The sequence below is a fragment of the Martes martes genome (genome assembly GCF_963455335.1).
Source record: "Martes martes genome assembly, chromosome: X".
Taxonomy (NCBI): Eukaryota; Metazoa; Chordata; class Mammalia; order Carnivora; family Mustelidae; genus Martes; species Martes martes.
In genome coordinates, this window is record NC_137897.1 from 44,560,562 (window position 1) to 44,575,248 (window position 14,687).

At 45.3% G+C, this 14,687-nt stretch overlaps 2 protein-coding genes across 3 annotated transcripts in view; one reads left to right on the forward strand and one right to left on the reverse strand.

Moving 5' to 3' along the window:
- Window positions 1–2,862, reverse strand: part of FGD1 (FYVE, RhoGEF and PH domain containing 1) — a gene marked incomplete at its 5' end in the record, with an annotated part of 40,439 nt that extends 37,577 nt beyond the window's left edge. The window contains one exon of the mRNA XM_080831179.1: window positions 2,556–2,862. Within this exon, the coding sequence (XP_080687305.1) occupies window positions 2,556–2,862 (307 nt within the window). The remainder of the gene's footprint in view (window positions 1–2,555) is intronic.
- GNL3L (G protein nucleolar 3 like) overlaps window positions 2,462–14,687 on the forward strand; it is a 57,921-nt gene continuing 45,695 nt past the window's right edge. Inside the window, exon 1 of one of the 2 annotated variants that reach the window (XM_080831173.1) lies at window positions 2,462–2,630. The gene's annotated coding sequence lies outside the window, so the exon portion shown is untranslated. The remainder of the gene's footprint in view (window positions 2,631–14,687) is intronic. The other variant, XM_080831176.1, reaches the window with a different exon arrangement.

Sequence of the window (14,687 nt, forward strand, 5' to 3'; positions counted from 1 at the left end):
TGAATCACATGGCCCAGCACCTGCTTTGCCAGGGCCTGAGTAATTCCTCTGCCTCCTCTTCAGAAGGTTTTCCCCTTATTTTTAAAAAAATTTATTTTATTCTGCAGGCTTCTCACCAGTATCTCATAGACTCCTCAAGGCATTCTCTAGATGAGGAAATCAAGGCTCAGAGAAGGGAAGTCACTCACCCAGGGTCACACAGTGAGTCAGCTAGGAATGGTTGGTTGGGAAGCCAGGTCTTTCCCTAAAACTCTTCTTACTCCTAATCCCCATTTGGAGAATCTATCTATATATCTATCTATCTTATCATCTATCTATATCAGCTATTTATATTTATATATAAAAGACAGCCACCAATTACAGACACAGGGACTTGATTGCCAAAAAGAATCCTGGAAATTTTGTTTTGCTCTTTTGGGGAGGAAGGGAGTAGTTCAGGATGGGTATTGTGATTGGTAATTTGTCAGGTTTGGTGGAGTGGGAAGACAACTTGGAATTACCACCATGAGGTGGGAGCAGTGAGAGTATCAATCAGAGGCGAGAGACCAGGGGTCAAGACACCACCCAGTTACTGACTCAGACCAAGAGCATCTGGAGGGCAGGAATTCTGCTCTCCTTCTCTTAGACAATAGTTACTGAGGGCCTACTATGTGTTCCCTTCATATCTGTTCAGGCATTTGTTCAGTGAGGATTTATTAAGCACCTACTATATGCTAGGCACTGCTCTACTCACTGGGACACAAGAGTGAACAAAACAGATACAATCACAGAGTTCACATTCTAGTGGAGAAAGATGGGCAGTAAGCAAGTGGACACATATAATAAGATAATTTCAGACTGTACTAAGGGCAAGGATGGAAGCTGTGATGGAGACTCACAACTGCCCCCCCCAGCCCCCCCCCCCCCCACCAAAGTGGTCAGGGAAGGTCTCTTGGAGGAAGTGACATCGGAGCTGAGACCTGAAAGATGAGGAATAAGCCAGGTAGGGCGCAGGGGGAAGAGCTGCCAGGCAGAGGGAAAAGCAGACGCAAAGACCCCGAGGTGGGAGTCCTTGTGGCATGTTTCGGAATTTGAAAGAAGGTGCTACAGTAGGGCGGGCAAGTAGCCTGCTCCACACAGAGTCTGTCAAGGGTGTTTGGAAAGCCAGCAGGAGCAACATGCAGGGCAGGGTGTAAAAGGCCTCTTGTCAGCTGGATATCTCCAGCCCACACCAAGGGAGCCCCTGGAAACTCCCAGAGTTTCCATGACTAGCCCAAGATCACAAAAGCAGTAAGTGGTACGTCTTGCCAGTGCTTTATGTTTCATTTACTGCTAACTGTGCTGGACCACAGTCCCTATGGAGCCTGGGGATGTGAGCCCTGTGCGGGGGGGGAGGGTGTCCCAGAGGCTCAACAGCTCTGTCAGTGTTGCCCAGTGGAAGGCAGACCAGAGATACACTGCTCTTTCTCTGTGGCTCCTGGGCTCAGGTCCACATGGGATGTCCCCAGATGGGGGTGGCCCTGCTGGACGCCTCAGACACTCAAGTCTGTGCAGTGCAAATGCCTCTCCAGGCAGTAGTCTGTGGCCCCAGCCCGACCTAGAGTGGCTCCACCTCTGCAAATTCAAGTTCAAGCATCCTGATTTCTTTTTATAACCATCCTTGCAGCCCCACAGGTCTACAGCCCTACTACAACTGGCTGCTGCCCCCAACCCCCTCTGCTGTCTCCCTACCTATCAGCTCTTCCAGCCCTCTCTTCCGGCTTGACCCCCAAGACTCACCTCCTCCACCCATCTCATTCATCAGCACCTTATACTCCCTTCTTCCCTTGTCCTCCTGCCACACACACCCTGGCAAAACCCCAACCTTGGATCAATCCACCATCCCTCTTTTTTTTTTCCACTCATACTCCAGAGCTGCTGAACAGTAGAGGAGAAAATCACATAAGCAGAAGGCTTGGCATTACTTTCATGGTCTCCAGCCTCAGTTTGGGGAAAGAGAAAGACCACAGACTTTGGACTCAAATACATCTGGTTTTGAATCCTGGCTCTATTCTAGCTGTGGGACCTTGGGCAAGTTACTTAACTTCTCTGGGCTTCGGTTTCCTACCCTACAAAATGGGGCTAATGGTACTTCACAGGAGGTTCCTGAAGATGAAATGAGAGCCCATATAAAGCACCCAGTCCAGTGCCTGGCACAATGTAGGCGCTTAGCAAATGGAAGAAGACTCCTTTTCTCCTATTTTCCCAAACTCCGTTCCCCCTACCAAATTCCCCTTACTGCCTTGCAATTCTGACCGTTTTTCTTGGAGTGCTCCCTCTCCCATTAGTCTCAGCAGATAGATAAGAAAGGGGTTGGGAGGATTGAGGGGGCAAAGGGACAGAGAGAGGAGACCGCGGACAGAGGCAGAAAGGACTGGACGGAAGAGGAGCGAGGGAAGGGGGTGGGGGTTGAGAAGACTCTAAGGGCCAGGGTGAGCGGGCCGGCTCCGAGGCGGGGCTTAAAGGGCCCGAGAACAAGAACCCGCTCCCAGTACCAGGCCCATGGCCCGGGCTCCCATGCTCTCTCGATCACTCACCAGGCCGGGGCTGTGAGCCCTCCAGGTGGTAGGAGAAGCGCAGGGCCCGGTGGTGCTGTGGACTGGGGCCGCAGGGTAAGACCCGGGGGCCTGGAGCAGCGCCCAGGCTGGCGTCCGAGGGTCCGGCAAACTGGGGATCCAGGGGGCCGCCGAGAGCTGAGCCTGAGCCCCTAAGCACCGGCAGTCCGGGCTCGGAGGCTCCAGGATCCGTGTCGGCACTGACCGGAGGAGCGGCGCCGGGGGCGTTCGTGGTTGGGTGTTCGGGCTCAGAGGGCCCGGCGCCCCCCGGGGCTCGGTGGCCATGCATGGTCCGGGCCTGGGCGCGGGGCCCGGGCTCCCCGCTTGGCTCCAGCTCTTGGGGCGGAGGCGCGGGCGGAGGAGGCCCGGCGCCCGGCGGAGCAGCGGCCTCAGGCTCGGGGGGCGGGGCTGCGGGCTGAGCCCCACTGCGGAGATTCAAGCCCCCGGCCCGGGCCCGGGCCAGCAGCTGTGGCAGCAGTGGCAGTACCAGCAGCAGCCGCGGCCACCGCCGCTGCCGTGCCAGGCATCGCCGGCCCGGGCCCTGCGCAGAGATTGGGCTCGGCGGGGCCGGGGGCCCGCTGAGGAGCGCTGTCTATGCGGCAGCGGCTGGGTGAGGTCGGGGGGCTGCGCTCGGCGCGGGATCTCTCTTAAGAGGCAAGCCACTTCCGTGGCTCCGGGGCGAGCGGTCGGTCTGTTCGGTGTGCGGGGTCTCTTTCTCCCCAAATGGGAATCGATCTGGGCTCTTCTGACTGGTCGGAAAGGGTTCTTCCTCCCGCCGCAGCGGAGGCTGGCGGGCGGAGGGGAGGAGAAGGGAGGGCAGGGCAGGGGAGGGAGGGAGGAGAGGATGGCGCTGGCTAGGGGCGCGCGTGTGCGTCGCGCGCTTGTGCTGCGGGGCTCGCCCTCAGCCAATCCCTCTGGACGATGTTTCAGCCGCGGGGGCAGGGTAACAGCTTCGGCCTAGGTCTCCACGGCGGCGGGCAGGAAGGAGACGGAGAAGGGGGGTGGGGAGGCGGGAGCCTTCGCTGAGGCAGCCGCCGCCACAGCGGCGCTGGGACCCAGTTACCCCGGCCCCGCCCCCTCGCCCGGGATTTGCTCCTGGCCCCGCCCCCTGACTCGGACCCGCCTCGCTTCTCCCTGTGACCGCCCTCAAAGGCCCGCCTCCTCCTTAAACATTCCCCTCAGCTTTCGTTCCCCATCCGTCCGTGGTCCCACACAGGCAAGTCTCTGGGCTCAAACCCCTAATCTGTCTTTCTGTTCCTTTCTCAGGTCTTCCTCTGTCTGCTCGTCCTTCAATCTCTTTTCCAGAAACCTTTCCACAGGTTCCAGAATCTCCCTAGTGGTTGGCTCATAGAGGACTTGTCTTTGATACACTTCGCTCTGCTCAGACCAGACCTTATGGTCCTTAATTTGGCTACTCTTTTGCCAAAAGCCTCAGTTCTCAGAATTGTTGCATCTGTCTGGCAGCATCCCAACCTTGGATCAGTCCGACTGTCTGCTTTTTCCATGCCTGCGCAAAGGCAGCTAAACACTGCTGGAGAAAACTATTCAGTCTCACAGATTCGTGCCGCTAAGACTCATGGTCCCCAGCATCTACGAGGTCCTCAGTACTGACCCACAGCTCTACTGTGTCCCTCGGCTGCTCTTTCCCCCATGCTCCACAGTGGCCCTTTCAAACCTCCCTTCTCCTCAAACCCCCAGCTTTTCCATCTGCCCTCAAGCCTCAGCAGATGACCCGACCTCCTATTTCACAGAGTAAACAGAAGTCACTGAAAGGAAATTCTGGACTTCTTGCCACTAAACCTACAGAGTCCTTGCTTCTTCCCTGCTTCATCTAAACATATTCATGTTGGTCTCTTCCATCTGAAAACGTGTAAACAATTGCTGGAAATTCTTCCTCTCCAACCACCACCTTCTCCTCTCCATAAGCTTCTCAAAAGAGTTGCCTACACTTAACTCTCTTCATTTTCCCACTTCCCACTTATCTTTCAACCCACTCCAATCTGCCTCCACTACTTGCCTAATAGTGCTCTCTCATCAAGGTTTGCCACAGCCTACCTCACAAAATCTAATACAATCTTTTCAGAGGTTATCCTACTTGACTTCTTGGTAGTATCTGGCACTTGTGACCACTCCTTCCTCCTTAAACCACTTCCATGACACCACACTCACATTTTTCTTCAACTGCCTTGTTCAAATTCCTCTTTACTTTCCAGGCTCCTCTTTGTACAACCCTTAAATGGTGGTGCTCCTTGGGGATTTGGCCTGAGCTCTCTTCTCTCCTCTCTCTGTGCTCTTTCCTTCAATTATTACATTTGCTCCCGTGGCCTCAATTATCATCTCTTTGCTGATGACTCCCAAACTGATACCTCGATTCCAGATATTTCTCCTGACCCACACATTCAACTGGTTATTAGACAGCTCTATCTGAGCACTCCAGAAACACCTAAAACCCCAGTTTTTTGCCACCTCAAGGCATCCTCCTCCCAACCTGTTTGTCTTTCTTTGTATATTACTTTTGTGAATGACTCTAGTCAAAGCAGAAACCTGAGTTATACCCCTGACTCTTCTCTCTCCTCCACCCCCATGCAATCACCAAATCTTGTCATTTTTACTTCCCAAATATCTTCCAGATTTATTTATGCAGTCTCTTCATTTCTGCTGACATGACCCTAGTCAGCACCATGTCTAAACTGCAATACTGTCATGGTCTCCCTGTTTCAGTCTTGCTCCCTGGAATCCTTTCTCTACACTGTAGGCAGTGTGATCTTTTCAAAAGGTAAACCAACTCATATCACTGTCATGTTTAGAACCCTTCAATGAGTCCCCATTGGCTCAAAAGGAAGCCTACCTTCTTCAACAAGGAGGATTAAGCCACACCCTTGATGATTTATTTGATGCCTACCTACCTCTCCAGACTTCATTCTTAGGATTTTATTTATTTATTTGACAGAGAGAGATCACAAGCAGATGAAGAGGCAGGCAGAGAGAGAGGAGGAAGCAGGTTCCCTGCTGAGCAGAGAGCCCAATGGGGGGCTCGATCCCAGGACCCTGGGATCATGACCTGAGCCGAAGGCAGAGGCTTTAACCCACTGAGCCACCCAGGTGCCCCTCCAGACTTCATTCTTAAGGCTAAGTTGAAAGTCTTTGACCATTCTTTAGTCTTTCTAGCCTCTGAGTCTTTGTGTATGCTGTTGCCTCTGTATAAAACCCCACATTTCCCCAATTCTACTTTATTTGTTCTTCAGATCTCTGCTCATTTGATGAATGTCGTTTTGAGCACATACCATGGGCCATGATGAAATAGTAACTTTTTTGTAGATAATTCACATCTCTCAAATGCTAAAATACCCTACATTGAAAGGTTTTTAATTTGGGATTGAGGTGGGATGATTTAAAAGAAGTACTCTGGCTGCTGTGGATTGGATTGGAGGTGGGCAAGATTAGAAACCTACTGCAGTCAGAGATAATGGCAAGTGGACTAATGTGGTGGCTGTGGAGATGGAGAGATGTAGATAGATTTGGGAGATATTTAGAACCGAAAGGGGTTGGTGTGGTGGCTTGAGGAAGGGAGGGAGAGGGAGGCATCTTTGATGCCTTCCACGGATCTCATGTGGGCTAGGTCATTCATTGAGACGAGGAAGACAGAAAGAAGAACAGGTTTTCAGGGGGAAGACCAAGGGTTCAATTCTACACTCCCTTAAGATAATCAAGTGGAGAGGTCAAAGCAGGTAATGGTATATACATCCCAAGGTAGAGGTTTGAGTTTCAGATATAAATCAGAGTTGTCACTATAGAGATGGTATTAACAGCCATGAGAGAAGAGGTCAGTGTGAAAGAGAGAAAAGAGAAAGGAGGAGGATCCTTGACTGAGTTCCAAGGAACTTCAACTTTAGAGATTGGGCAAAAGAGCAGGAGGTGGCAAGGAGCCTGAGAAAGAGATAAAGAGATGGGGACATTACTAGGTTGTGTTGGAGATTTTTAAAAAGAGTACTGAGAAGTCAACTAAGTTGAAGATTGAAAAGGGTCCATTGAGGGGCGCCTGGATGGCTCAGTGGGTTAAAGCCTCTGCTTTCGGTTCAGGTCGTGATCCCAGGGTCCTGGGATCGAGCCCCGCATCGGGCTCTCTGCTCGGCAGGGAGCCTGCTTCCCCCTCTCTCTCTCTGCCTGCCTCTCTGCCTACTTGTAATCTTTCTCTCTCTGTCAAATAAATAAAAAATAAAAAAAAAAAATCTTAAAAAAAAAATGTTTAAAAAAAAAAAAAAAAAAAAAGAAAAGGGTCCATTGGATATGGCAACTTGGATATTGGTAGTGACCGTGATAGCAGTTTTAGTGGAGTGGTAGGGGTGAACACCAGAATGGATGAAGAGGGAATGGCTACACCATTGGTAAGAGTGTAAATTGATACAACCACTCTAGAAGAAGCTGGATGTTTTCTAGTGAAGCTCAGTGATACACATACTCTATGACCCAGACTTTTTAGGTATATATCCTAGAGCAGCGGTTCTCCCTGTGTGGTCTGGGTTATCCTGGGGGCAGAGGTGGGGGGCAGGGAGCCAAAACCATAATGCTAGTAAGGTGTTATTTGTTTCTTTTACTCTCATTCTCTCAAGATTGTAGAGTGGAGTTTTCTAGATAACACAACAGATTGAATGCAGACCAGATGTGAGAATCCAGCTGTCTTCTATTAAGCCATAACATAAAGAGATGTGCAAAAACATAAAACAATGCCACTCTTTTCACTGAATTATTTTTGTTTTGGAAAATAGTTATTTTTCATAAAATATGTTATTTATTTGAAAAAATGGATTTATTGTTGTTATTTAAAAATTAATATATTGAAACTTTTGTAGTTTTAATTTCTAATGCAGCAAGTCTCAACTGATATTACATTCGTGAAAGCTCTTTGAGGTCCTGCAGTGATTTTTTTTTTAAAAAAGGTTATTTATTTATTTGAGAGAGAGAGAGAGAGCCTGCGCAAGTGTGTGGGGAGGAGCAGAGAGAAAAAGAGAGAGAGAGAGAGGGAGGGAGAGAGAGAACCTCAAGCAGACTCATGGCCTGTGTATGGGGTGGGGCCTCAATCTCATGACCATGAGATCATGACCTGAGCCAAAATCAAGAGTCAGGTGCTTAACCTACTGAGTCACCCAGGCTCCATCCCCCCACTTTTTTTGTTTTTTAAAGATTTACTTATCTTGCAGTGATTTTTTAGAACGTAAAGGAAGTCCTGAGAGAAAAAAATATGAGCATTGCTTCCTTAGAGAAATCCTTGCACATATGTACTGGAAGACACTACAAGAATATTCACCAAACCCTGTTAATGATAGCAAGAAATGGAAGGCAAGATAGCAAGATGGATAGCAAGAAATAGAGCAGGGGATGAATAAATTCAGACATATTTATATGATGGACTACTATAAAGAAATAAAAAATGAATGGACTCTAGCTACACATATCAACATGGATGAAATTCAGAAAACCTAATGCTGATTCAAAAAAGTCATAGAAGAATATGTTTATATAAAGTTGAAAAACATGAAAAATTATACAATATATGGATACAGTTGTATGTTATAAAACTATACAGAAAAGCAAAGAATGAAAAATGAAAAATTCAGAACAGTGGTTACCTCAGGGAGGAGAAAGAAATGTGACTGGGGAGGGTTACCCAGGGGGTTTTGTCATTGAAAATGATCTGGTATTCAAGCTAGGTGATGAGTACACAGATATTTATTATTTATCCAAGCTGTCTATATATGTAGATTCTAAAATATATAAAGTATGTAATGAAAAATAAAATAATTTAACAAACAGTAATAATTGTATAGAGTGCTGGTGAGAGTGTAGTTTATTACAGGACCCTCCCTGAGATCAGAGGGAACAGAACACCACCCTCATCCCCATTGAATTAGAGCTAGATGTATAGGCAATTCCACTGAGAAACTTGGCTGTGAATGGGAACAGAGCCCAGACAGATAAGGTGATGGTAGGAGGAGGGTCAAAGAATGTTTTTTTTAAAGATAGGAGATACTAGACTGTGCTTGTTTGCTGTTGGGAATGATCCAGTAGAGAGGGAGAGGACAAAGATGCAGAAGAGAAAGGGAAAGGAGGGGTTGGGATCTGAGGCAAGAGGAGGAGAGGTCTTCAGGCCCCTCATTATAGCTGGTAGGTATAAGACAAGAATGGACACAGTTACTGGGAGGTTTAGAGACTTGGCAGTGGGAAGATGAGGGCCTAGTAATCATTCCTGATGTTCAATGGCTTCTATTTTGTCATTGAAGCCTGAGGTAAAGCCATTTTCTACAGAAAGAATAAAAACATTAGACTTTCTTTTTTTAATTTTTATTAAAGATTTTATTTATTTATTTGACAGACAGAGATCACAAGTAAGCAGAGAGGCAGGCAGAGAGAGAGGAGGAAGCAGGCTCCCTGAAGAGCAGAGAGCCCGATGCGGGGCTCGATCCCAGGACTCTGGGATCATGACCCGAACTGAAGGCAGAGGCTTTAACCCACTGAGCCACCCAGGTGCCCCCCAAAACATTAGACTTTCTTAATAGCATGGTGGATAGAAATAAACTACTAAATATAGATAGATAGAAATAAACTACTGTGGTAGTTTAACTATAAACTATGGTCGATAGAAATAAACTACTACTGATAGTTTAGAAAAGTTTCAGCTTCACAATAATGTACATTTTTTAGGTCTTGTTAAATTTGGGAAAACTTCTGTCTGGTTTCCTTCATGTATGAGCTGTAAGATGTTAGGGTATTTCAATTTTCTTGCAGAGTAACAAATCCTTAGTACTCTTTGATTTTTCACTGATTGTTAAGCAGGGCCTTAGAAGGGACCTGTGCAAATAAGGGGTCCTGAACCTTCACTGACTTCTGTGTAAATCTGCCTCTGGCCTCTTTGAACTACCTCCTCCTCCAGGAAGCATTCTCTGATTGCCCCAGGCTGGGGTTCTTCCACAGTTTATTACTGCCACTCACAGAAATTTTTCAAGTTTCTCTGAGCTAACCAGGTTAGCCTTCTTCACTGGATGGAGGGAGCTACAGAGGGTGAGGAGTCAGAACATGTGCACCTTGGCTCAGCAGGCTTCCATCAGTGTCAGCGAGTCTTCACTGAAGCAGTGTGTCATGGTGGTCAAATGTGTAGACCTTGGAATCAGGCAGACTAGAATTTATTTGTACTTCAAGTGCATGGTCAGGGAAAAATTCATCTTCATCCTTGCCTCCTGAAATACTTTTGCCATTGGACCTGGCTTGGGCTTCACTCCTAGTTCCTCTGTGTGACCTTGGTCAAGTTACTCATCACTCTAAGTCTCAGTTTCCCCATCAGTAAATTGGGAATGATGATAATAATACCTACTACATCAGAGCTGTAAGGATTCAATGACAAAATCCATGCCATGCATGTACATTTTCTCTGGGACCTAATGCTTAAAAAACACTAGTCCCCGCTATGAGTGGGACTATATTGTGGGTAGAAGATGCAATAGTGAATAACAAAGACCAGGGCCTTGCCTTCCTAAGCTCATAGTCTAGTGGGCACCACAGTGCCCAGTGCCAGTCCTGATATATCCAAGAGACTTGTAAGTTGTTGGATCAAGATGACTTTATCTTTGTCTCTATTTCTTTCTTATTTTTTACTGCCCCCCCAAGTTCAGCATCACTGTTGGCCACCTCTCAGACACCTCTATCTCTGTCTACATTTTGCTTTCTCTTGTCTCTCTGTTTACATCTCTCTGGTGGTTTCTCTTTCCTGTTTCTCGTATTCTCTTTCCATCTCTCTCCTCTTCTTGCTCCTTTTTAAAAAAATATTGTATATGTTGAGGATTGCCTTGTCTCCATCCCATTCTAACTTACAGTTCTCAGCTTGGTCTGAGTCTCTGTGCTTATAATACCACATTGTCTACCTCATCTGTTTCTGAATTTCTGTGTGTTCCAGAACTTCTGTCTTTCCTATTTCTCTTTCAGTCTCCTTTGTCTCCTTGGCCTCTTTACTGTCTGCCTTTCTGTCTCCATTACTCTGTCCCTACTTCTCTCTGGTTGTTTCCCAGTTCTCCTCTTCCTGTTTGTACTGCTGCATTCATCTGTCTCTCTTCCCCACCTATCTTTCTCTATTCTCACCTTTCTGTTCCATTCTTTCATCTCCCCTCCTCCCTGTAACATTTATACTCTTTGTCTCTGTCTCTCTTACCCCTCTATGTTGGTCCTTTTGCCATTGTTTCCCTATATGACTCTCTCCTCATCTCTCTATCACCCCTTTTCTATCTCTTACCATCTCTCTTATTGGGTTGCTCTCCTCATGTGCCTATCTCCTGTCCTCATCTCTCTGTCCCTATGTGGGTTTTATCTGTTTCTGTTTGCATTCTTGTCCCCAGCTTCCCGTTCCTCTGTCTTTCTTCATCACTGACAGAGTAGTCAGGAATACTGTCACTGGTGCTAGATTGTTTGGATTCAAATCTTAGTTATGCCTTTGACTTGCTGTGCCTCAGTGTCCTCATCTGTGAAATAGGGTACCTGCTTCATGGCATTACTGTGAGCATTAAGTAAATTAACACATGCACAGTTTGTAGGGCCATACCTCAAATATAACAAATTCTCAAAAAATGTCATCTGCTACATCATTAACCTCTCTACTCATCTTTATCCCTATCTCTTTCTGTCTTTGTTTATCTAATCCAAACACCCCCTTCCCATATACCTGGCTGTTACCATCTCTGTGTTCCTCTCAGTCCTCATCTTTTATGTAGCTGCCTCTCTGACCTCATCTCTCTCTCTCTCCCTACATTCCTGCCCCATTTGTCCCCTTTTCCACCCTGCCCACTCCATCTCTCTGTCCCCATCTTTATTTATTTATCTCCATTTCTGACTATTTGCTCCCACCTTTCAGGCCCTATTTCTCTGTCTCTGTCTCTTTATCTCCTGTTATCATTTCTTTAACTGTTCTTCTCCTCCCAAATCTAATCTTTATTTATATATTTACTCCAAAAAATCTTACTCTTTTTTTTCTCCTCATCTCCTTGTGTTTTCCCCAAGTCTCTCTGGACAGTTTGGATCAGAATTGGTCTGGTAGATAACGTGGAACTATAAAAGGCTTTAGGAGGAAGAAGTAGGCCTGGCAAGAGGCAAGTGGCAGGGTGTGGAATTTCATGGCTCTGCCAAATCCTCCTGAAAGACAAGGCCTCTGAGGTCAAGGTTAGCATAAACCCCTTCAACCCAGCCTCTTGAAAAAAGACAAAGAATGCTGCAGTTATTGGGAGGACCAGGAAGGGGTATTTTTCTGAGTGAAATTCCATCCGGAAGCTGGAATCCAGAGCATTTCCTGTTGTAATGTTTCTTCCAGACTTGGAGAGTCTGAACTTGCCACGTAGCATGTGCACTCCATGCATATACTTCTACAGTGAAACACAGAGATGCATACAGAATCTCCCTGCCCCACACACAGTTAGAGACAGAGACTTTTGCAGAGACATAAAGATGTACATAGAATCACGAACCCTCATAGCTGCAGATACTCTGAGACACTGAAAAACACACAGAATGAATCAACACTGGCAGAGATGCAGACATACACAGAGACACTGAGAGACTCATGGAATTACCCCTTCACAGCTCAGGGACACATACAAATAAACACAGAAAAATAGCTACACATAGAATCATCGCTAATTTCCCTTTGAAAAATTGTTTTCTTTTGGTCTATTTTCATATAAATAGAAACACACTAGAGCATCATGTGTAAACAGACACACTTACTAAAGTGCACACATTTATATACAATCACAAATTTCCAAAGCAACAGAGAATCACACAAATCTTTGCTTTGCTGGAAGTACAAAGGTAGCCAAACTTCCTCTGGCCCCAAATTATAGACATGCTACTCCTTCAGTGCCCCCCTGTCTATGAAGGCACTAGGCAGTCAAGCCAGAAACCTGACTATTAGGAACTTGGCAGAAATAATTAGAAAATGTCGATAAACTTTTATTCCTAGAAAAATAAAAAACGACAAAAATGGAACAGCAAGAAGTAAAGAACTTAAATAGACCACTAAGTATTAATGAAACTGAAATGGTATGCAAGGACATCATCCCTTCCCCCCCAAATCCAGGCCCAGATAAGTTTACAGGTGTATTGTGCCAGACTCACAAGGAATAGTTACTTTTCTTCTTACACAAGTTATTCCAGAAAATAGAAAAGGAGAGAAAGCTGCCCAGCTCATTTTATTAGTTTAGTATAATCTTCAAACTTTGAGTCTAAAACTAGACAGGGATAATAAAAGAAAAGAAAATTGTAGGCTCATTTCAATTATGAATATAGATACACAGATCCTAAATAAAATATTAGCTAATTGCATTGAACATTATGTTATATAATATATCAAATACATTGATCGAGTTTATTCCAAGAATGTAAAGAGAATTCATTCAACCTCAGAAAATCTATCAATGTAGTTTGCCACATTAACAGACTAAAGGAGAATACTCATATGATTATCTCAATTAATGTAGAATAAGTATGTTACATTCCCACTTATGATTAAAAACTGGAAATAGAAGGCAAATTTCTTTTTTTTTTTTGTTTAAGTAAACTCTATGCCCAACTTGGGGCTTGAACTCATGACCCTCGGATCAAGTCACATGTTCTACCAACTGAGACAGCCAGGCACCATAGAAGGCAAATTTAACTTGGTAAAGGTTACATACCAAAACATTACACCATATTTTATACTAAATGAAGAAACTTAAGATGCATTTCCTTCAAGACTGAGGATAAGACTAGATACTTACTCTCACCCACTACTGTTTAACATAGAACTGGAAGTTGTGGTCAATACTATAATGGGAGCAAAAGAAGTAAGTTGTATAAGGATCGGAAGAGAATAAATAAAACCAACAGATTCAACACACATACTATTAGAATTTAAAAAAAGTTCGTGAGGAGGCCAGGTACCAAAAACCAACTTATAAAAATCAACAGTATTCTTCCCCACCCCCCCGCATTTTTTATTGAGTATAGTTGACACACAATGCTATATTAGTTTCAGGTATACATCTTGGTAATTTAACAACTTTATACATTATGTTATGTTCACCACAAGTATAGATAGCTACCCTCTCCCCCATTACATTGCTGTAACAATATCATTGACTATATTCCTTTTTCTTTTATATTTTTTAAAATTTTTTATTAACATATAATGTATTATTTGCCCCAGGGGTACAGGTCTGTGAATCATCAGGCTTACACACTTCATAGCACTCTCCATAGCACATACCTCCCCAATGTCCATAACCCAACCACCCTCTCCTCCCCCCACACCGCCCTTCAACCCTCAGTTTGTATTGTGAGATTAAGAGTCTCTTATGATTTGTGTCCCTCCCGATCCCATCTTGTTTCATTTTTTCCTTCCCTACCCCCCAAACACCCCACTTTGCCTCTCAAATTCTTAATATCAGAGAGATCATATGATAATTGTCTTTCTTTGATTGACTTATATCGCTACGCATAATACCCTCTAGTTCCACCCATGTCGTTGCAAATGGCAAGATTTCATTTTTTTGATGGCTGCATAGTATTCCATTGTATATCTACACCACATCTTCATTATCCATTCATCAGTTGATGGACATCTAGGTTCTTTCCATAGTTTGGCTATTGTGGACATGGCTGCTATAAACATTTGGGTGCACGTGCCCCTTTGGATCACTACATTTGTATATTTAGGGTAAATACCCAGTAGTGCGATTGCTGGGTCATAGGGTAGCTCTATTTTCAACTTTTTGAGGAACCTCCATGCTATTTTCCAGGGTGGCTGTACCAGCTTGCATTCCCACCAACAGTATAGGAGGGTTCCCCTTTCTCCGCATCCTCGCCAGCATCTGTCATTTCCTGACTTGTTAATTTTAGCCATTCTGACAGGTGTGAGGTGGTATCTCACTGTGGTTTTGATTTGTACTTCCCTGATGCCAAGTGATGTACAACACTTTTTCAATGTCTGTTGGCCATTTGGATTTCTTTTTGTAAAAATGTCTGTTCATGTCCTCTGCCCATTTCTTGATTGGATTATTTGTTCTTTGGGTGTTGGGTTTGATAAGTTCTTTATAGATTTTG